General features: G+C 35.5%; 1 protein-coding gene across 5 annotated transcripts; it reads left to right on the forward strand.

Annotated features, from left to right (window-relative positions):
* The first annotated feature begins 760 nt into the window (after nucleotides 1-760).
* On the forward strand, nucleotides 761-15,397 carry LOC128552147 (tumor necrosis factor receptor superfamily member 1B-like). Of its 5 annotated transcripts, none has more exons than XM_053533166.1 (8): nucleotides 761-891; nucleotides 2,191-2,946; nucleotides 4,052-4,252; nucleotides 7,205-7,283; nucleotides 7,842-8,631; nucleotides 12,333-12,438; nucleotides 13,122-13,199; nucleotides 13,629-15,397. In XM_053533166.1, exons 2-8 carry the CDS (start codon nucleotides 2,514-2,516, stop codon nucleotides 13,985-13,987), a joined length of 2,046 nt encoding a protein of 681 aa, XP_053389141.1. In that variant the 5' UTR covers nucleotides 761-891; nucleotides 2,191-2,513; the 3' UTR covers nucleotides 13,988-15,397. The 5 variants fall into 5 exon arrangements, with proteins under 5 accessions (XP_053389141.1, XP_053389140.1, XP_053389138.1 ...); XM_053533165.1 differs by having other exon boundaries at nucleotides 783-900; XM_053533163.1 differs by having other exon boundaries at nucleotides 791-928.
* Nucleotides 15,398-22,031: the final 6,634 nt, after the last annotated feature.

Below are 22,031 nucleotides of genomic sequence, written 5' to 3' on the forward strand. Positions count from 1 at the left end.
TCATCAAGATAATGTGATGTGGTATATATGACAGAAAGCAAGTTTGTGAGGTTGCACTGCGGCAGTCTCAAGCGTAGATGTAACCTTGGGGAGCTTAATCATTCAGTAAAATCATAACCTGAATTATTTTTAAATTAAACAACTATTAAATAAATTTTGTGCGTTTGGAGTATTTTTCGACGGATTCAGAACAAATTTAGTCATAGCGTAATCTTACTTATTATTAAGGTAACTTGACAGGGAAAACCAAGATGGCGTCACGAAATTAGGGTTGGTCACATTATTTACTCCTATAGACGATATGCTGCTACAGAGGTCTAAAGATGCATTTTAATCCTTTAACACACACATAAACAATTGTAAAAATGCATTTAATTTATAAAAATATATAATCAAATGTTCTGAAACTCACCATGAAGCACCTGAAGGACATATTCAAACATATGAGGATATAAATTATTTTCAGTTTGGATACATAACTTTTCCGCAAAATGCGCACAAAAATTGACTAGTTTTCATGGCGAGTTTCAGAACATTTGATTATATAATTTTGTAAATTAAATGCATTTTTACAATTGTTTATGTGTGTGTTAAAGGATTAAAATGCATCTTTAGACCTAAGTAGCAGCATATCGTCTATAGGAGTAAATAATGTGACCAACCCTAATTTAAGTAACCTGTATCAACACAATACACAATTCAATAGATATCTGAACATTACGTCATAATACTATCTATACACTTCAAACATATTGAATGAATTTAAAGCAAACCGGTTGTAATAGATATCGTACATGGATATTTAAGATTTCTGTTTTCATATTATCTAACTGTACTAATTTTCGAGGCATTTTACATTTTTATCGAAAGGATAATCCAGAGATCATAATGGTTATACATGTAACACTTTACATTTTATTTTGAAGTAGTGAGTAGCGACTCTTCGAGTTAATAGATGTGTTATTTTTTTTCGCTGTACGACCGCACGAATATCGGGTGTGCTGTATTTATTTATAGTATCTGGTAGTACCTGTGTGTAATCAAATTGAAAAAGAAATATTCAGATACTTATATTATGCCATCTTGTGACTTGTTATCAACACATTTGCTAAACGGTGCGGACAGCATGGGTCTTAACTGTTTACGTTAAACTTAATTAAGGTAGTGTTAAACGTTTAATGGCGTATCGTCATTTACCCGGCTGTGGAAATGAAATCATTTTACGAATTCATGACAATACGTGAGTAGATTTATTAATACGATAACGTTTCTATTTTACTGAAAAAAAATATATTAAACAGTTCGACACGTTAAATGTCTTAAAATCTATGGATTTCTTGAATCGTGGCCAGATATTTCAGAGCTAAGATTTTTATTTCACCATATATTACTGACCAAACGTTTATTTATCGCTGTGTGAAGTTTCAGTAGAATCTACGTTGTAGGAAAATTTCTGTTTAAAATACTGATTTTCCCATTATTGTGTGAGGTCCATTTTTAACCAGTTTAGAAAGGAATCAAGCACAAGGCCCTATCTTTTAATTTGCCGAATTTTCTAAGCAACTTCTTATGTCTCAAAACAAATCAAATACTACATTGTAGAAAAAATATCCGAACGTTGAAAACTACCTTAAAATAGCCATACTCATGTATGTATCGAACTGATTGAATATTTTGAATACAGTTGCCGTATTATGGGATAGGTAATCACTGATAAGTACTTTTATACCTTTTCGTTGGGAAACCAAAAATTTGAAAGACTTAAACTAATTTATAACGAAATAGGTATTTTGATAATGGGATATTCATTCAAAAACAGAATTTCAGATTCAGCAGATGTATGAACTTTAATTTAAGGACCTCTGTTAGAAATTGGTAGCACTGTTGCTTTCTTTCACCGCCGTATCATGTAATATCTAAAAATAATCTGGCCTCTGACCTCCAGTCACGCGCCCCGCGATAAGAACATTTTAATAATAATAGTGTTGTTCAAAGCCAGAGAGACGGACGTTACGAAAGTAGAAAATTTCAATGGAAAAAATAATTGTTTTATGAATATATACGTAAGGAAAATTTTAAAAAAAGTTTTAGACCGTAAAACTTTCAAAAAAGTATTTTTACATTGTATATTTTTTACATTGTATATTTTTATTTCTGTCGTAATACGTCATTTATTTTCTGTACTTTCAGAATATGTTTCCACGACAGCAGAATAAACAGTACAAGAATAACAATGAAACAGAACTGCTAAAAAGAACTTTAACATGTTTTCCTGTGAAATCATAGGCTTTTTGAGAGAATTGTTTGCACGGAATCTGTATTAAACATGTGCCAATAATGTAATTTGGATAATTTACAAAAACTGTACACGCTATGACTACTTAGTGGTCAGATTGGATAAGTTTATGTGTATTTGTTTTGAAGTACTCCGGGATTTGTATCACGGGCGTTTTCATCAGCCTGATCCTCTTCAACCTTAAAACTTGTATCTCGCCCCTGGAAATGTTGATAGGATGGTTTTGCAATTGTTGACATGCGCAGTATGTTTTAACTACATATTTTGTATAACACTTCCTTGTGATCAAACCTATGAAGCCAGAAATGGTCATCTGTGTTACCCGTGCAGCCCGGGATATTTTCAAGTTTCAGACTGCGTTGTAGATGGTGAACAAGCAAGGTGTAGACGTTGTGGAAATGGAGAATATCAACCTTATTGTGATAACTCTATAAAGTGTGCTAGCTGTACACTGTTCTGCCTGCCTGGACAAGTCATAGTTAAGCAATGTAATGCAACTAATAATAAAGAATGCCAGTGTAAAGCTGGTTTCTTTTGGAAACCTGATGCAGCCAAGCCTGATGAAGCGGAGCCTGGTGCAGTGAAGCCTGATGAAGGACATTGCAAGTCACACAGTAAGTGTGGACCAGGAGAGGGAATGGTTGAAATAGGTATGTTAAAATACTAAATAAATGAAATAAAATAATTAAAAAAGTTCTGCCGTCTTTTAGATTTCTCAGGTGACGATTAGAAATTGCATTAATGTGTACACATGTAGAAACTATATTAAATAAATAATTCCATGCATGAAGGTAATATTTTCTTTGTGCAAATCAGTGTTTTAAAAGTATACACGTTTAAATACACTCATTTTTCTTGTACATTACAATATCATTTGTTTGTATATCATGACCTATAACACGTTATCCAAAGACGGGTGTAATTTGGTTATAGTTATCCATGTAATCTGAGTAGGATGATCAGAAAGCATTCATGGAGTTAAACGATGTCAGTGTAAACATTGCCAATGAAAGCAAAGCGATGGATCGACTTCCGTTTCTATTCACGTTTTTGAAATATGAGAATATGGAAAACTTTAGGGAAGTAAACAATATTAGGACACCTTACATAGATAAATAATTAAACAGTCTGGCTAACTTTCATGCTTTCTTAATCGAAAGCACACAGATGGATTAAACTACACCGAACTATTTTAAGAAAGCAACACTTACAAAGGTCTAAACAACTTTTTTTTTCGGCGTACATTTTTATTTAACTTTTGTTTTCGTTGCCTGGTTATACAATTAGCAAATCAACCAACGTAGTTTTCTGCCAATATCTTTTGCATTTCTTGATGCACCTTTGAAACTTTACTACATATATTTTAAAACATCAACTGTTAACAAATATGTGGTGTTCGAAATATCTATTTTTGTTGTACAATCAACTCCTGTGTCTTAAAGTGGAAAAAATCGACATTACCCATGTCTGCGTCTTTAAAAAATCGTAGAGTAGTGATTTACTTCAGTATTCACAATAGAGCTCGGAAATTCTAAAATAATTTTATTTTTATTTGTTTTAGCGTATGGGTGATTTTAGTGTCAGGTTTCTGTTTATTTTGTTATCAAAACGTGGATAAGCGTCAGAAAGCGAATCTTTCATTCGTAATGTCACGTGATGTCACGTTGGGTATTCAAATTATATTGAATTATTTACAAATTTTGATTATATATCTTAACTTTCAGTTTTTGTAAACATTCCTTTTTTTTTGTCAAGGCACACCATATGAAGATACCAAATGTGAACCATGTAGAGAAGGGGTTTTCTATTCGGACAATTCTTCCTTCGACATCTGTACACCTTGTTCTACATGCAACACAACAGTAATCACCAAATGTACAGCTATCCATGATACAGTTTGCGGCGATCAGTTTCCACGGCGGCCACCACAAACAAAGAAATCGTCTAATCGTATAGGTATTATTTATCTAAATGAAATGAAATATGATTTTCTAAGTATTTGTGTTATTTTCGTATGCAATTTGCCTATAACATTATGTTCTGAATTATTAACTGCTGGAAAGTATAAAGCTAAATGCATGTGCTGGTTGGTCACTACCAAATCAAATCACAAATAGTTCAGTCTCAACTGCATCGTGTTTTCTTTTACGTATGTACCTGATGTGTGTGTGTGTGTGTGTATGTGTGTGTGTAGAATTTGCAGCGTAAGAACTTAATGAACTTAATAGACATTTAAAGAAGCGAAAAAGAGTAAAGACAAGGGATCGTATTTAATGAAACACAGCTTTCTTTTTGAAAGTTTATACCCCCTTTTCCTTTTTGTTTTAGCTCACCTAAGCAGGAAGTGCTCAAATGTGAGCTACTGTCATCAACATTTGCCGGCGTCTGTCGTCTGCCGTCAGTATTTTACACTGAACACTCTAGAGACCTCATTATCTATTTATCTTCACGAAACTTGGTCAGAATATTTGTCGTGATCATCTCTAGGCCAAATTTGAATCTGAGTCATCTGGGGTAAAACACTAGGCCACCTGGTCAAATCAAAGGAAAACCTTGTGAACACGAAGAAAAGATGCATTTTAAGTTTAATTGTCATTCGAACTTGTAGGAATGTTTGTCTTGATGATATCTCGGTCGAGTTTGAACTGTGTCATCTGGGGTTAAAAGTAAAACACTAGGTCAAATCAAAGAAAACCCTTGTGAACACTATAGAGGTCACATTTGAAGTCCGATTGTCATGAAACTTGGTCATAATGTTTGTTTTTATGTTTTCTAAAATATATCTGAAACTGGGTCTTTTGGGATTAAAAACTAGGTCACACGGTCAAATCAAAGGAAAAGCTTGTTAACACCCTAGAGGCCATATTTTAAGTCCACTTGTCATAGGAACTTGTAAAAAATGTATGTCTTGAAAAAAAAACTTGATAATATCTTGGTCGGTCGAGTTCCAAACTAGGTTATATGGGGTCCAAAAACTAGGTAATCCTTTCAAATCAAAGAAAAACATTGTGAACGTGTCACGTTATAAGTCCAGTTATTGTTAAAACATGTCATAATGTTTCCGTAGAAAATTTCCCGGTCGGGTTTAAAACTGGGTCATCTAGGGTCAAAAACTAGGTCACCAGGTCAGATAATAGAAAAACCTTGTGAACATTCTAGAGGTCACATTTTCAGTCCGGTTGTCATGAAACAAGGTCATGAGGTTTGCCTTGGTGATTTCTTAAATGGATTTGAAAACGGGTCATCTGGGGTCAAAACCCAGGTCATCCGGTCATATTAAAGGAAAACCTTGTGAATACACTAAAAGTCACAGGGTAAACAACTTGGTCACTCTCTCAAATAAAAAACATTTTGTGAACACGCTAGAGGTCACATTTTAAATTCAGTTGTTGTGAAAACATGTCATAATGTTTCCTTTGATAATTTCTCGGTTGAGTTTAAAACTGGGTCATCTAGGGTCAAAAAGCTAGGTCAAATAAAGAAAAACATTGTGTACACTATTGTACACAGTTTTTAAAACTGAATGTGCTAAATTCAGTTGTTTTCTTTACCTGGCCTAAGCCATTCTTAGGGGAGAACCGTTTTCATTGGTGTTTCTTACAGAGCGGCAAGGGTAAAAATAAAGTTATTAGCATTGATATTTTTCTTTTACTTGTACGAGCACAACACAAACACTTTCAAATGACTTCTCTTCATATATACTATAGTTTATATATACTAAATAGTCATTGCAAAGAAACAATGACAATATTAGAGTGTTCCAGATAATATTTTAAAGGCCCATAATGCTTAAAATACTTATCTAAAAAAATATAAAACAGCTTTCCAAATATGTTATGCATAATTATATGGTTAGAAAAGTACTACTTTTAATATTGCATATGAACTGTTATAGTTAGAGTCATAAAGGGAGGTAATAAAAACCAAGAGGTTCAATAAACAATTCAGGTATATTAAGCAATATTCAAACCTTTGACAAATGTTAGAGAAAGTAGTTATCAGAAATATGATTTAACAATAAATTAATGTATTTTATGTTCATAACGGAAAATATGACAGCCACAGTTTAAACAAAGGCATTATGAACCTTTAAATCAAAAGTTGTTTTACCTCCTAATTTATTTCCGAAGTTTTTTTTACCCTGATGTTGTCGTATTTGACCAAGATTCACCCGGTGTGGATTATTAGCCTTGTTGTTGTTATTTTTATGGGTAAGTAGGATTTGACGGAGTTCAGTCAGTAAAACAAGATTTATGACCACGTGAAGCTGTATACCTGGGGTATTGTTTGCAATTTTACCTAGTAACAGCAGGGTCATGAACTGCTGATTCATGAAACTTTGCAGAAATGTTAATAAGCGTTGTGCATCTGAGGTGTAAGGTCAAGGTCACCGTTTCAAAAAACAGTTAATTATTGTGGATAGAAAACAAACACAATCTTCGCTCAGTAGCTTTCGTTTGATGTGGTTGCTTAACTTGGAACTTATTTTGCCTATATATAGCTTATAGAAACTCAAGGATGGGACTGATACAGGCCAGGGATAAATGTCACTGTTACTTAACTGGTAAACAATGTCACTATTACTTTATTGATTACCAATGTCACTATCACTAAATTGGTAACCAGTGTCACATACTTAATTTTGATTTCTAAAACATGAAGATATATTGAAAGTTTATTTAAAAGATGCAATGTATTGCCGTGCATGCTTCTTTAAATATTTAAGTTTATGTTCATTTATTTCAGTTGAAAGAACTACGTGTCATATATTTTGTTGGTTTTTATTCAATAGTACACTTGCTCGTTTTATTTATGTTGATTCTTTTTCATCAGTGTAGCTTTAAGACTTTTTTTCTTTTTTTTTTGCTTGCAATCACTCTTCTATTTTACATGCATGTTTATCTTTAGGTGACAGTGCTATAGCGGGGATAGTTTGTTCTGTAATCCTTGTAGTTGTTCTGTTGGTTGTAGCATTTTTCATATACAGGTATATATATTTACACATACTTTTGATATTGTTATGTATTGTAATATTGTATATGCTTATGTATGTATTAGCTTTTACATTTTGTTGATTTTGGTGTTGATTTTCTGTGTAACCATTTGCTAAATTGCTTATACATGAAAGCGGCATAATTTTTGAACCATGATAATGATTTTACAGTTTAATCTGCTGTATTAATACCCCATTGTCGGAGACCAGGCAGGCATATAGCTTCTTAACTGTCTGTCCGTTAATTAGTTCGTCCTTTAGCCAGTCACACCTTTTGTGTATTCAACTGCAGCTATCGAAAGCAAAAGAAACTCTATAAATATTAAGTACAGGTGCACAAACAGCTTTTAGTTTCATGTCCAACTATTTGTTTTTAAGTTATATTCCTTTTTGAACTTTTTTTGTAATTTTGTTTTATCGAGCATTTAAAGGGAGGTATACGTCATACAATGTTGACATCATTCTTGTTCTAACTCACCATACGATTGCGAATAGTCCACATACATCATATTATATTGATGTTAACTTGATTATTATAATTTTATTTATTAGGTACAGACGGAAAAAAGCATTTAACAGAAACACTGAATCCTGCAACTTCGATTTATCAGAAACAAATACGTACAGAGAAAATGGTCTTGAAAATAGTCATAGTTTATCACAAACAAACGTCGTTGTTAGCGAAACTGAGACTCCTGAGGATATTATATCGGCAAATGAAAATGACAGTTCTGATGAGAGTGAGGAAGATTCAGTGATGAGCTATGCAAATTTACAGCAAAGCCGAGAACATGGATGTGGAAATAATGCCTTCGATTCTCAGTCATGTACCGAATTTATGACACAGAATGAGCCAGACAACAACTTCAATGCCATTCAAAATGCACAAGCAACGAAATGTTATCAATCACCGCAGACAACAGGTGATTGCTCCGAGATAAATAAAAATCTAGTGAATGACAATGATCTTAACCAGGACCTTATGGTTTACGATGTACAAACAAATTCTACTGAAAGTGGCGATGAAAACCTAAAGGAAGAAGACAATGAACAAATACAAGTTCAAGGCAAAAACGAATACACTGAATATGGGTCAAAGAACACAGAAAGCAACAGTTTACGATCAGCCAATGAAAAAACTTTGCCAGCTGGTCCTGTTAAGAATATTGACTCACCGTTAGAAGGGAAAATCACTGCTGGCAATGAAACGATCAAGTACGACGAATCGAATATTAACAATGGTGAACATACTGATCTTAGTACAGACGCTGCTGCTGTACTCCCGCGAAGTTCTCTTCAATATGAAATATCGCATAGGGAAGGTATAACGGAAGAAAGCATGGTAAGTGCAAAGTCAAATCTAAATCATTATGACGGTATGATTAAAGCTGTGTATGTAGGCTTTACATTACTTTTATGGTAAAGGTCTAGGTACTCTTGAGCTGTATGAAATTCTGACTGATAACATATAAAAACATCGGTGATCCAAGTGTATAGGCCTGTGCCACTGTTCAAATAATTACCTGGCCAGAAATCTAAGTTAAAACATTCTGGCATTAATACATCAATTTCAGGGAAAGCAGGATTTGGTACTTTTAATAATCAGTAAGCCATAAAATGGTTAACCTTTTATCCATGAAAACTGTGCATTTATTTTTAGCTCACCTGTCACGAAGGGACAAGGTGAGCTATTGTGACCGCTTGATGTCCGTCGTGTGTCGTCCGTCAACAATTTGTAAAAAAACCTTCTTCTTGAAAATCACTGGGCAGAATAACACCACACTTCACAGATATGATCTTTGGATGGCCTGCTTTCAAAATTATTCAAAGAATTGAATTCCATGCAGAACTGTGGTTGCCATGGCAACCGAAAGGAAAAACTTTAAAAATCTACTTGTCCAAAACCACAGGGCCTAGGGCTTTGATATCTGGTGTGTAGCATCATCTAGTAGTCCTCTACCAAAATTGTTCAAATTATCCCACTAGGGTCAAATATGGCACCGCCCCGGGGGTCACATGGTTCATATGGATTTATATAGGGAAAATTTTGAAAATCTTCTTGTACAAAACCACACGGCCTAGGGCTTTGATATTTGGTATGTAGCATTATCTATTGGTCCTCTACAAAGATTATTCAAATTATCCACCTAGGGTCAAATATGGCCCCGCCCTGGGGGTCCCAAGTTTAACATAGACTTATATAGGAAAAAACGTTTTAAAATCTTCTTGTCTGAAACCACAACACTTAGACCTTTGATATTCGGTTTGTAGCATTGTCTTATGATCCTCAACCAAAATTATTCAAATTGTACCCCTGGGGTGAAAAGAGGCCCTGCCCTGGGGGTCCCAATTTTTATATAGACTTATATAGGAATTTTTTTTTTAATCGTCTTGTCTGAAACCATACGACTTAGGCTTTTGATAGTTGGTATGATGCATTGTCTAGTAGTCCTCTACCAAAATTGTTCAAATTATGCCCCTGGGGTTAAAAGAGGCCCCGCCCTATGGTCACTTAGTTATTATGTGAGTTATATAGGAAAAAATACTAAAATTCGTCAGATCCTTTTTCCAAGACTGTTTATATAATTATCTGATAACTCCAAGTAATATGTTGTCACTTGACTGTGACCTTGACCTACTGACCTACTTTCTTTTTTTTAAGTTACAGCCTTGAAATTTTGATGACATAAACAGTTTTGCACACCAAGAGTAAAACTGAATTTCATTGACCGTGAATGTGACCTACTGACTTTCTTAATATTTTATCATCAGTTTGACATTTGAAACATGTAGCTCATATTGCTCAGGTGAGCGATCCAGGGTCATCATGACCCTCTTGTTCTATTTATGGATGCCTACTTTACCCTGACACCAGTTTTACTGTACGATTATGACTTTGGGTGTCCACTTTCATTACATGACATTTTTTAGCTCGACTATTCGAAGAATAGTCTAGCTATTCTACTCACCCTGGCGTCAGCGTCGGCGTCACACCTTGGTTAAGTTTTTGCATGCAAGTACATACAGCTATCATTTAAAGGCATATAGCTTTGAAACTTATTTATTCTTTTTCTAGGTCAATTACCAACCTTACTGGGTCAAGTTCCATAACTCTAACATGTATTTTGAGCAAATTATGCCCCCTTTTGGACTTAGAAAATTTTGGTTAAAGTTTTACATGCAAGTTACTATCTCCAAAACTAATGCAGATATTGAATTGAAACTTCACATGTGTCTTCGGGGTTATAAAACTAGTTGATAGAATCAAGTCCCATAACTCTGACATGTATTTTGGGCAAATTATGCCCCCTTTTGGACTTAGAAAATTCTGGTTAAAGTGTTGCGTGCAAGTACATACAGTTATTACCAAAAGGCATTTAGCTTTGAATCTTATTTATTCCTTTTCTAGGTCAATTACCAGCCTCACTAGGTCAAGTTCCATAACTCTTAACATGTATTTTGAACAAATTATGCCCCCTTTTGGACTTAGAAAATTCTGGTTAAAGTTTACATGCAAGTTACTATCTCCAAAACTAATGCAGATATTGAATTGAAACCTAACATGTTTCTTCGGGGTTATAAAACTAGTTGATAGCATCAAGTCCCATAACTCTGATATGTATTTTGGTCATATTATGTCCCCTTTCGAACTTAAAACTGTTTTGATATTTAACATTTTGGGTAATAATTTCCTGCTTCTGTGACAATATTTCGAATAGTCGAGCTTGGCTGTCTTATGGACAGCTCTTGTTATTTAAAGTAAGCGTACTGGAGATTAAAACTATTCGCGGTTTCACAAAGTTATCTCAAGTGTCAATTGTAAGTGGTTAAATTTGACTTAAAAAAAAAAAACTATCAGCAAAAGTGTTTAACGAGTATATCATAATGTAGTCGGCCTTCCAAAAATACAAAATCTCCATGCTCCACATTACATTTATGTTGAATTTGTATGAACATGATTTATAAAGTACACTTTTCAACAATTAAGTTCTGTACATCAGACAGCGATCAATAAACTGTTTCACATATAACATTAATTTTAAAAAAGATACGAACCTTAAAACTGCGGCGTTTTAATGATTGACACCTGGCAAGTAGGCCGTTATCAATTAACAAAAGTGAAATACAGTGTCTAGTCCTGATCTTAACAGGTGTTTATTTTCAAAGGGTAGTCATTTATTCAGAGTGATTCCCTTTTCACATTTTCACATTATTTTTGTTTTCAGATTACTTTAATTCACAAGAAATTTTATCTATTCTTATTTTGATGAAAGGTTAATCTCCGGTGCAAAATGCATATGCATATTTTATTAATTTCCTTGTACTACCATTAGATTTGTTTTCAGTTATAGGCATTCACAATTCATGAATTTGTGCCGAGGTAACTGTTTGTTAACCTTTTCTGTTAATTTCTTTTAAAACGTTGATTATGAGCACAGAAAAAAAGAGACAGAACTCGTTTGTTTCAAGTAAATTGTAAAATACATGAGAGGGATTCGAACTATGGACCGATATGTTCTTTCTATGTCTTGTCACTTTTACACTTATGTAAAAGCCTAAGACTAAGCTATAAAATGCTTCGATCGGACTACGCAGATTTGCTGATTACATCGAATACATTTTTATTATACATGTTTGTGGCATTTACTAACATAACAAAACAATCCTATAACTAGTATAACTAGGAAGATCTATATTTCAAAGTGCTGCTTAAACACATTTACGGACTATAACGAATATTTTAAAGTAAAATAAGTTTCAATATATCATTGATTTATGAAATAGGCTATGTCTATTCTCTTCTGTACAGGAAATGAATATAGGCTATGCCTATTCTGCTCTATACAGAAAAATTATATAGGCTATGTCTATTCTCTTCTAGACAAAAAATATAAAGGCTATGTCTATTCTCTTCTAGACAGAATAAAGGTAAAAGTATATTGTAGGCTATGTCTATTCTCTTCTAGACAGAAGAAATATAAAGGCTATGTCTGTTCTCTTCTATACAGAAGAAATATAAAGGCTATGTCTATTCTCTTCTAGACAGAAGAAAATAAATCAGAGGTAGGAAGTCAAATAGGTGGCGATTTTGAAGACGATAGATTAGAGGAAACCACTCGGTCGGATGACTGCAGTCGGGAAGACAGAAGTACGGTTATTTTCTACACCATTCATTTTACTAATATGATGATTCATTTTACAGTTTTATCAAATTGAATTGCTTATGTGTGTTGCAAGTGTAATAACTCCAGCCATAGAAGAGCCATTTGTTTATAGCCGTCTGTCATTATCTAAATCTTGCTCGCATTTAATAAACTGTCTGCTTGATCAGTATGACAATTTTGGATTTTAAGATACAAAGTAAACTTCATTCAGTGTGTATATTAAAATGGCATTTTCATAACATGTTTTTTTTTCGTCTTTTAAATATATTCTAACAAATTGTTCGAGAGAAAATCCGCCTGTGGGATCGAACTTACGACACCACGGTCTGTATATATGCGCCTGTTATATATACCTGTTGGAGCTAAGACACTCTGATGAACGATACAGGGTCATCATGGGCCTCTTGTTATGATATTTGTAAACCGTTTATAATGTTAAAAATTTAAATGTCCGATCTATATACATTGTTCCCCAAGAGCGTACTATACTTGATTGGAAACACTTAACTAAAATAAATCCCTATTAGTGTGAGTTAATATGTGTTTATTTATGACATGTTCAATAACGCCTACAAAATGTGGCAAAACAGTGAGTAATTACCTTTAAATGTCATTGTTTCCTCGCAATTTTATGTCAGTACAATTGTACTTACTTATTTCTTTTCAGTGTGGTTTGAAACAAACGCCTTCATTTCGCGCAACATGCAATGGTGTGATTTTCGTTTATTTATCATGCAGCTTGTAGGTATGTATATCAAACTTTGTATAATCGTAATAAGTAGTTTTAATCAGCTGTAATCAATTCAGTAGATATATCTTTTTTCTACTCTAACGTGGAACTTTTTCGTGAATTATTGCAAAATCATAGGTTGATAATATGTACTTATACCATCTTAAATACTATGTTATGCTACAAAAGACAGTGTCTACAGTGACTAAAAGACAACGGAGACCTATATATTCACTGCTGAATATGAAGAAGAGAAATGTGAGGGAAATGTCTTACAAGTAAAGGACAGTTCAGTGTCTAGAGGGACCTACGTTAGATTGAAAGTAATAGTGATATCTTAAATATAGATCTTTTGTTAAAACGGTGTAAAAGCTAACGCTTTCAGACTAGTTGCTTTGCATAACTCCAGATTACCTACCATAAGATACATCTTATCTATTGTAGCAAACACGAAAGATGAGCTTCTGAAGACTATACACGTCATTATAGAACATGCACAAGAAGAAAATAAATATTGCAGAAATAGGATCTACAGTGTAATGAACACCTGGAGACAGGCGGCACCAAAAGCAACAGTACAGTGCATATTTAAAGCTCTGAAAGAATGTTCACAGGAGCTTACACGCAAAGAACTTAAAGAAGCGCTCATACAAAAAGGATTGTTAGATAGAATGAATTCTCCGTTTCATTATATGGTTGGACAAAATGAAGAAACTGCTCAAAAAAATTACTTGTCTCCAGGCGAAGGTTCAGCCCATATTCATAGTGAGATCAAACATGAAATGAACGAGTTGAAAGTTTAGGAAAAACAGAAATATATGTAATTGCTGATAAGCAATGTCCTATCTATAACTTTTCGTATCTTGTCTAGCAGCCAATCATTTTTCTTGTACGCCTATAATTACTGTTTCCTCAAGAGCCATTTCATTATTATTTCCTACAAACGATTAATGTAAGGCAGCATCATCCATATTTTGGTCTTTATGTGCAAAGTAAGAGAGGTAAGGTGCGTTTACAAGTACCACAGATCTGTTTTAAGGTGGATATTGCTCTAACAGTTAGACCATCATTTATCCTTCATTACAGCTGGATAGACTTGATTAACTGACCTGATAAAAAGAGGTTGATTGTACCTTCTTGCCAGTGCCATAGTTGCCAGAGGGCCATTATAAAACCAGGTGTGATGTTATGGCTAGAAGGCAAACACTGGCCGTGTTATGTACATTCTGTTATTTTTTATCTTGCTAGTTTCATTTTTTTCCATAAACTCTTAATATCATTTGTACTACTTTTTCATTAAAATACCATTATTTTTTTAGAATGGATATTCATCCGCCGTATTGACGTTGTTACATGTCGACGTCAGAACGCGTGAGGCACTGTAGTCATTGCCTGATTTTTTTAAGGTGCTAATTTTCTATTTCTGTGTGTATAAAAATATTTTATGTAAATATGTAATAGCCAGATAGCATACTTAGTCATTTTCAAGGTTTTCATTGTTTCATGATTTTTTTCTTTTATGCTGTACATTGACTGAAAGCATATAAATGCATTCATGTAAGGTTTGCAAAGTCGATAATTTGTCTTTGCGTGCAAGGTCACATTTAGAGGTAAGATGCATTTGCTATTACCACAGGTCTTCCTGGAGACGGGTATTGCTATATAATGAACTCATTACCTATCTTCTTTTTATAATTTGTTTAGATCTGAAGGTCATTTACCTTATTTATAAAATGGGGTTATATATCGCTCGGTTGTACATTCTAGCCACCATGACATACAGAGTGCTATAATTGTCCTAGGGCCGTTATGAAAATAGATGTTCCATTATGGCTAGAAGGCAAACAACAGCCGATTATTGACCTTTCTATTAAGAGCCTTCTCTTCGTTTTTATCATGGCAGTTCCATTTTTTTTCATATTTTCTATATACTTATGTGTTTTAATTTGTTTTTCTGTTTTCATCCACAATGCCATTAATATTGGAAAATTGATTTGCACCCTTTCACCCGCCGTAATGATGTTGCCACACGACGTAGACGTCAGCACCCGCCGGCGTTCGATTACCCTTGTCCATTTTGATTATGGCGCGCGAGGCACGGTTGTGCATTATGGATCAATCGAACCTAATTGTCGACTTTTTTGTTACTTTTTATAGCAAAATATAATGTCATATATTGTTTACCTGTTGTTTAACTTCGTTATTCGGATGTACTTGTATAGGCTTATTGGTACAATGTAATCTACGTTCATTGATTTGGTATTAGATTATAAGAATAAGCCTGACGGTGTCTGATTTCTTTTTTCATGGCAATTTTGTATTTCTAGTCTATAAAAACGATTATACATGACGAAGTGACATACGTATGTACCGGCCAGACCCCATTCTTAGTCATTTTCAGGGTTTTCATTTTAACTGTTAGGCTGCAGGACCGTACATATTTCATGATTCTAGCCTCATCTACGTCATGTCACACTAGACTGTGTGTACTTCTCGTACAGGGCCTAAACTGTCTCTTGGTATGTGTAGCAGAATATCAGTGTAACAATCCATGGACAAATGTTTCAAAAAACACACTTGTATACATGTTTCTTATCAATTATATTGACATAACATTGAAATGTAAATCAGTGATCTTCTAAACCTCTGAAATCTCTGTTTGGTATACAAGTTTTATAATAACAGTATTTACTTTCTCAGTAGGTTGTGAATGCATTCTTCTAAATCTACATAATATTCAAACCTGTTACGAAGTCACTGAGCTCTGCATGATTATGGCGGCATGTTTCGGTATACGATAACCAGATAATTGTCATGAAAATTAAGAGGAGAGTTTCAAAAATTTTCATATAGTCAAATAGGGAAAATTAGACCATCCTACTGGCAACAATCATTTTTGACAAATCAGTATAGCTTTACCTATGGTTTAGTTGTTTGGAGATCTTCTTTTTTTAGCTGTGGTGGCCATGATTATTCAGATCGTAAGCATAAGTATAATCTTATTAATGGGTCACCCAAGAAACAGCTGTGTGAAAATAATTTATAATAGGGTAGGCGGGTACTTTTAGCATGTGTAAATGTTGAGGGCGTGGACGGTAGCATGCATTTCCACTGCCGTCCATGAACAGGCTCAATCAAACCGAGCCTGCAACATTTTCGTTTTTGTCGTGTTGAGCGACCTGTGGAGTTACCTCCTTTTCTACTTTATTATTACAGCAGCGTTGTTTGTGCCATGTGGCGGCCGTTAAATGTCTCCCCGAACATTCAATCAGGGCTGTTATATTTCGATCTTCTCAGATCGTTCAGCACGACTTTTTTGTCTTGTTATTGGTACTGTTTAGTTTCTCTGCATGACCATTTCGGCCTGGATGGTTCCAATACTCCCGCTTTCGTGGCTTTGGATATTGTATAATCGCTCCTTTGATATGGTGCCTGCTTTTTAATTTTGTCTCTTGGCAGTTCCTGTGATATGCAGGCTCCATAACCTCAGATCCCCTTTCCAAATTCCAGTTTGTTTAGTTCTGCCCATTGTTTTCTCGTTTAGGGCAAACCCATTATTTCATCTGGAGACCATACGCCGCTTTTCATGGAAATACACCTAGTGTATCATTGAAGGTTCCATGTGCACCGCTGTGTGAACACAACTGCGGATGTCTCTAAATTGCTTTTTGTAAACTTAGCATGTGTAAATGTTGAGTTCTGCTCAACCCGGGGCTAGAGGGCACGGACAGTAACATGCATTTCCACTAACGTCTATTAACAGGCTCAATCAAATCGAGCCTGCAACATTTCGTTTTTTTTTTGTCGTGTTGAGCGACCTGTGGAGTTTCCATTTTTTCTATTCTGTACCCAACTGTGTTCCTTTATTTGTTCGTTTTGACCAAGTGTGTTTGCTTTACGTCAGTGTGTGCGTGTTGGTCGTGTAGACGTCCGCCTTATCAATGGGTTACCCAAACAACAGCTGTGTGAACATATTTTATAATAGGGTAAGCGGTTTCCGTGCCCCACTGTTTCTTTATTTGTTTTAACCAAGTGAGTTTGCTTTTCGTGAGTGTATACGTGTTGGTTGTGCAGTCGTCCGCCTTATTAAAGGGTTAGCCAAACAACAGGCGTGTGAAAATATTTTATAATAGGGTAGGCTGTTTCTGTTCCCCACTGTGTAACTTTATTTGTTTGTTTCTTTATTTGTCCAAGTATGTTTGCTTTGTGTGGGCGTGCGCGTGTTGGTCGTGTAGACGTCTGCCTTATTAATGGGTTACCCGAACAACAGCTGTGTGAACATATTTTATAATAGGGTAAGCGGTTTCCGTGCCCCACTGTGTTTCTTTATTTGTTTTGACCATGTGAGTTTGCTTTTCGTGAGTGTCTGGTGTTGGTTGTGCAGTCGTCCGCCTTATTAAAGGGTTAGCCAAACAACAGGCGTGTGAAAATATTTTATAATAGGGTAGCGGTTTCCGTGCCCCACTGTGTTCCTTTACTTGTTCGTTTTGACCAAGTGTGTTTGCTTTTCGTGAGTGTATGCGTGTTGGTCGTGTAGACGTCCGCCTTATTGATGTGTTACCCATGAAATAGCTGTGTGAATATATTTTATAAAAGGGTAGGCTGTTTCTGTACCCCGGGCCACTGTGTTCCTTTATTTGTTCGTTTTGACCAAGTGTGTTTGCTTTTCGTGAGTGTATGCGTGTTGGTCGTGTAGACGTCCGCCTTATTAATGTGTTACTGAAACAACAGCTGTGTGAACATATTATATAATAGGGTAGGCTGTTTCTGTACCCCGGGCCACTATGTTCCTTTATTTGTTCGTTTTGACCAAGTGTGAGTGTATGCGTGTTGGTCGTGTAGACGTCCGCCTTATTAATGTGTTGCCCAAACAACAGCTGTGTGAACATATTTTATAATAGGGTAGGCTGTTTCTGTATCCAGGGCCACTATGCTTCTTTATTTGTTCGTTTTGACCAAGTGTGTTTGCTTTGTGTGAGTGTATGAGTGTTGGTCGTGTAGACGTTACCCAAATAGCAGCTGCGTGAACATATTTTATAATAGGGTAGGCTGTTTCTGTATCCAGGGCCACTATGCGTCTTTATTTGTTCGTTTTGACCAAGTGTGTTTGCTTTGTGTGAGTGTATGTGTGTTGGTTGTGTAGACGTCCGCCTTTTTAATGTGTAAACCAAACAACAGCTGTGTGAACATATTTTTTAATAGGGTAGGCGGTTTCTGTACCCCGGGCCTCTGTTTTCCTTTATTTGTTCGTTTTGACCAAGTTTGTTTGCTTTTCATGAGTGTATGCGTGTTGGTCGTGTAGACGTCCGCCTTTTTAATATGTTACCCAAACAACAGCTGTGTGAACATATTTTATAATAAGGTAGGCTGTTTCTGTACCCTAATGTGTTCCTTTATTTGTTCGTTTTGACCAAGTGTGTTATCTTTTCGTGAGTGTATGCGTGTTGGTCATGTAGACGTCCGCCTTATTAATGGGTTAACTTAACAACAGCTGTGTGAACGTATTTTATAATAGGGTAGGCTGTTTCTGTACTCCGCTGTGTTACTTTATTTGTTCGTTTTGACCAAGTGTGTTATCGTTTCGTGATTGTATAAGTGTTGGTCGTGTAGACGTCCCCCTTATTAATGTGTTACCCAAACAACAGCTGTGGGAATATATTTTATAATAGGGTAGGCTGTTTCTGTACCCCAATGTGTTCCTTTATTTGTTCGTTTTGACCAAGTGTGTTATCTTTTCGTGAGTGTATGCGTGTTGGTCATGTAGACGTCCGCCTTATTAATGGGTTACCTAAACAACAGCTGTGTGAACATATTTTATAATAGGGTAGGCTGTTTCTGTACTCCGCTGTGTTCCTTTATTTGTTCGTTTTGACCAAGTGTGTTATCTTTTCGTGATTGTATAAGTGTTGGTCGTGTAGACGTCCCCCTTATTAATGTGTTATCCAAACAACAGCTGTGGGAACATATTTTATAATGGGGCGGCTGTTTCTGTACTCCGCTGTGTTCCTTTATTTGTTTGTTTTGACCAAGTGTGTTATCATTTTGTGATTTATGCGCGTTGGCCGTGTAGACGTCCGCCTTATTAATGGGTTACCTAAACAACAGCTGTGTGAAAATATTTTATAATAGGGTAGGCCGTTTCGTACCCCACTGTTTTCCTTTATTTGTTCGCTTTGACCAAGTGTGTTTGCTTTACGTGTGTGCGTTTTGGTCGTGGAGACGTCCACCTTATTAATGGGTTACCCAAATAACAGCTGTGTGAACATATTTTATAATAGAGTAGGCTGTTTCTGTACCCCACTGTGATCCTTTATTTGTTCGTTTTGACCAAGTGAGTTTTCTTTACGTGAGTGTGCGCGTGTCAATCGTGTAGACGTCCGCCTTATTAGACATGTGTGACGGAGGTCGGAGGACGGAAAGCGGACATCGGAGTACGGAGTAAATATAGTGGTTGTCTCAAAGTAATATTGACTTGCCACTTTAAAGCATAAAAAAGAATTTGCTCTCAAGTTAATTTTATTTATACAATACTAATAAAGTGATATATACAATGTAGTATGAGTTTCCCTCATGAGTTTAGAGAGCGACTTCTTAACTCTGTCTTCGCTTCTGCTCGTTGTTAGTCTGCTCTGGTTGTGCATCATTTTGGGTTGAAAATCATTGCAGTGAAAAATTTGGTTTTGTGGCTGCAGCGTGAAGCCGATCTACAGGGCGGCTATGTCCGTCACGAGACAGATCTGCAGGACAACATCCGTCACAAGGCCAATATGCAGAACGGCTATACAACTCACAAGGCCGATCTGCAGAACGGCTACATCCCTCACAATGCTGATCTACAGAAAGGCTCCGAATGTCGAGAAGTAGATCGTGACTGTACATGCATCAAAAAAGATTTCTGATTATACGGACGCAGTCGTTTTAGGCTGAATAAAAGACTCTTTTGACAGCAGCTTTTCTGAATGAATAATCTTAATTTGTCTGTTCCAATATTTGATATCGGAAATTTAGATTGAAGATATCACTAATTCATTCTAAAACCTTGCTACTACACAGTTATATCACGGTTATCTAGACTATTTGAAAACATTGTATTGGGCTGTTGCACTTGCTATCATGCGTCGGCGTCCGCGGACGTGTCCCGATGTAAGTTATATAAATGATTCTGATGCTTTTTTGTCTGCTACTGGAGAAAAACTCGTCTGACTTCAGATAATGACTGGGAATATAATAGCAAAACATGTTTAGCGGTGTATTTTCAAAGCACTGTTTTCCGTTATTTTTAAGTAAGTTGCGAATCTCGAAAAACCTATGTTGAAATAGTGAATATTCTGCATAATGCAGAAAGTAAAACCTGTACACTTTCGCTTTCTTTTTCTGTTCGTGTGGTGGCTCAAATAATATTCTTCTTACAACTTTCTTTCTGTGTGATTCAATGTGACTAGTTTTACTGTCTATAAAGAGCAAATACATAACACCAACTCTCGATACGGCGTTAGAGAATTATTTGCAGTGGCATTCTCATCATGAATGGCCAAACTAGACTAACATAAAAGGGGTCTTCGATAACAGCGAAAAATATTTATTTTATTTATTTTGCTGGGTTTAACGCTGCACCGACACAATTATAGGTCATATGGCGACTTTCCAGCTTTGACGGTGGAGGAAGACCCCAGAGTCGGCAAATCCATGAATCGCGCTAGCGATTCTTGTCTAATTTGCAGATTCTTTTCTAGTATTCATTTCGCATCAACTCCGTAAAAAATAATTCATTTCTTAATTTTACAATATATTTCCTTTCAAATTTGTAAACAAGATTATATTATTAATTGCACACATTTTGTTGCATTTAACATTAGAACAAGCTTCCCGGCCATTCTGCAGACGGAACAACTGTTACGTCATCTAAGGAACGTTTTCCCTGACTATACGCGCACGTCGTCAAAATAGCGGCCCGTTATACTACCTAAGTAGCAATGGCGTCAATTTGGCTCATAGAAAATGAACGTCATGATTTTCAATTGAAAAGAAAAGGGCGAATGTAAATATAACACATTGAAAGCGAGATCCTTGGTCATCAGAACGATGCCCAACACTTTTATGCTGATACAGTGAATCAGAGACCAGTTCTGTTTCCATGAAATGTGATAAGACATATCATAATCGAAATCCAGAAATGACACAATATTTAGCCTCTCGGCTTCGAAGGGAAGTCGATGTTGACCGCCGCTTTGCAAACCGACTTAACTGGTACATACTTTATCAATTTAGAATCCAGGCAGAAAAAGAAATTGCAGAGCTAAAGACATATAGATGCATTAGTTCAATAACATTTCCTTCCACGAACAGCCACTCGTGTGTACAGGGATATCAAATGGGCTTTGCTTTATGAGTAGACAAATAAACTTCAATAAATTAATTGTCGTAAACAAATGGCATGCCTTAATTATGTTCAATAAAAATCTTTAAAATGTTAGATATATAATATTTTTTCGAATTTTGATTTTACAGGCATAAATACACAGAGCCTTAAGTGCAAACAGTTTGTATCTCATTTTTTCTTTTCATTTGGAGATTATTACCGTTTTACAATCGACCTCCGATTTGTTATTCAATAGAGTTATAAACATATTGTTTACAACTATCATATTCTCATTATGAGAACCCTGAAGAGCTCTAATAGTTGTCCACAAGGATCCTTACCCGTGTATAATTTTTCTGAAGTGTTTGAACGACCCTCCAAATACACAGATACGGCAACACCAACAACGCCATCCCCAGCAACAACAAAAGACATATTTAAGGGGCCGTTACATGTCGAATATCTTAACTTGAAAATGGCTATTGTGA

Source organism: Mercenaria mercenaria, unplaced genomic scaffold, assembly GCF_021730395.1.
Source record: "Mercenaria mercenaria strain notata unplaced genomic scaffold, MADL_Memer_1 contig_2081, whole genome shotgun sequence".
In the NCBI taxonomy this organism is placed as follows: Eukaryota; Metazoa; Mollusca; class Bivalvia; order Venerida; family Veneridae; genus Mercenaria; species Mercenaria mercenaria.

Bases quoted from the DNA above. Each gene is read 5' to 3' on its own strand.
- LOC128552147 (XM_053533166.1), top strand. From the start codon at position 2,514: ATGGTTTTGCAATTGTTGACATGCGCAGTATGTTTTAACTACATATTT. The intron at 2,947-4,051 runs GTATGTTAAAAT...TTTTTTGTCAAG, and splicing joins AGAGGGAATGGTTGAAATAG to GCACACCATATGAAGATACC. The intron at 12,439-13,121 runs GTACGGTTATTT...ATTTCTTTTCAG, and splicing joins CTGCAGTCGGGAAGACAGAA to TGTGGTTTGAAACAAACGCC.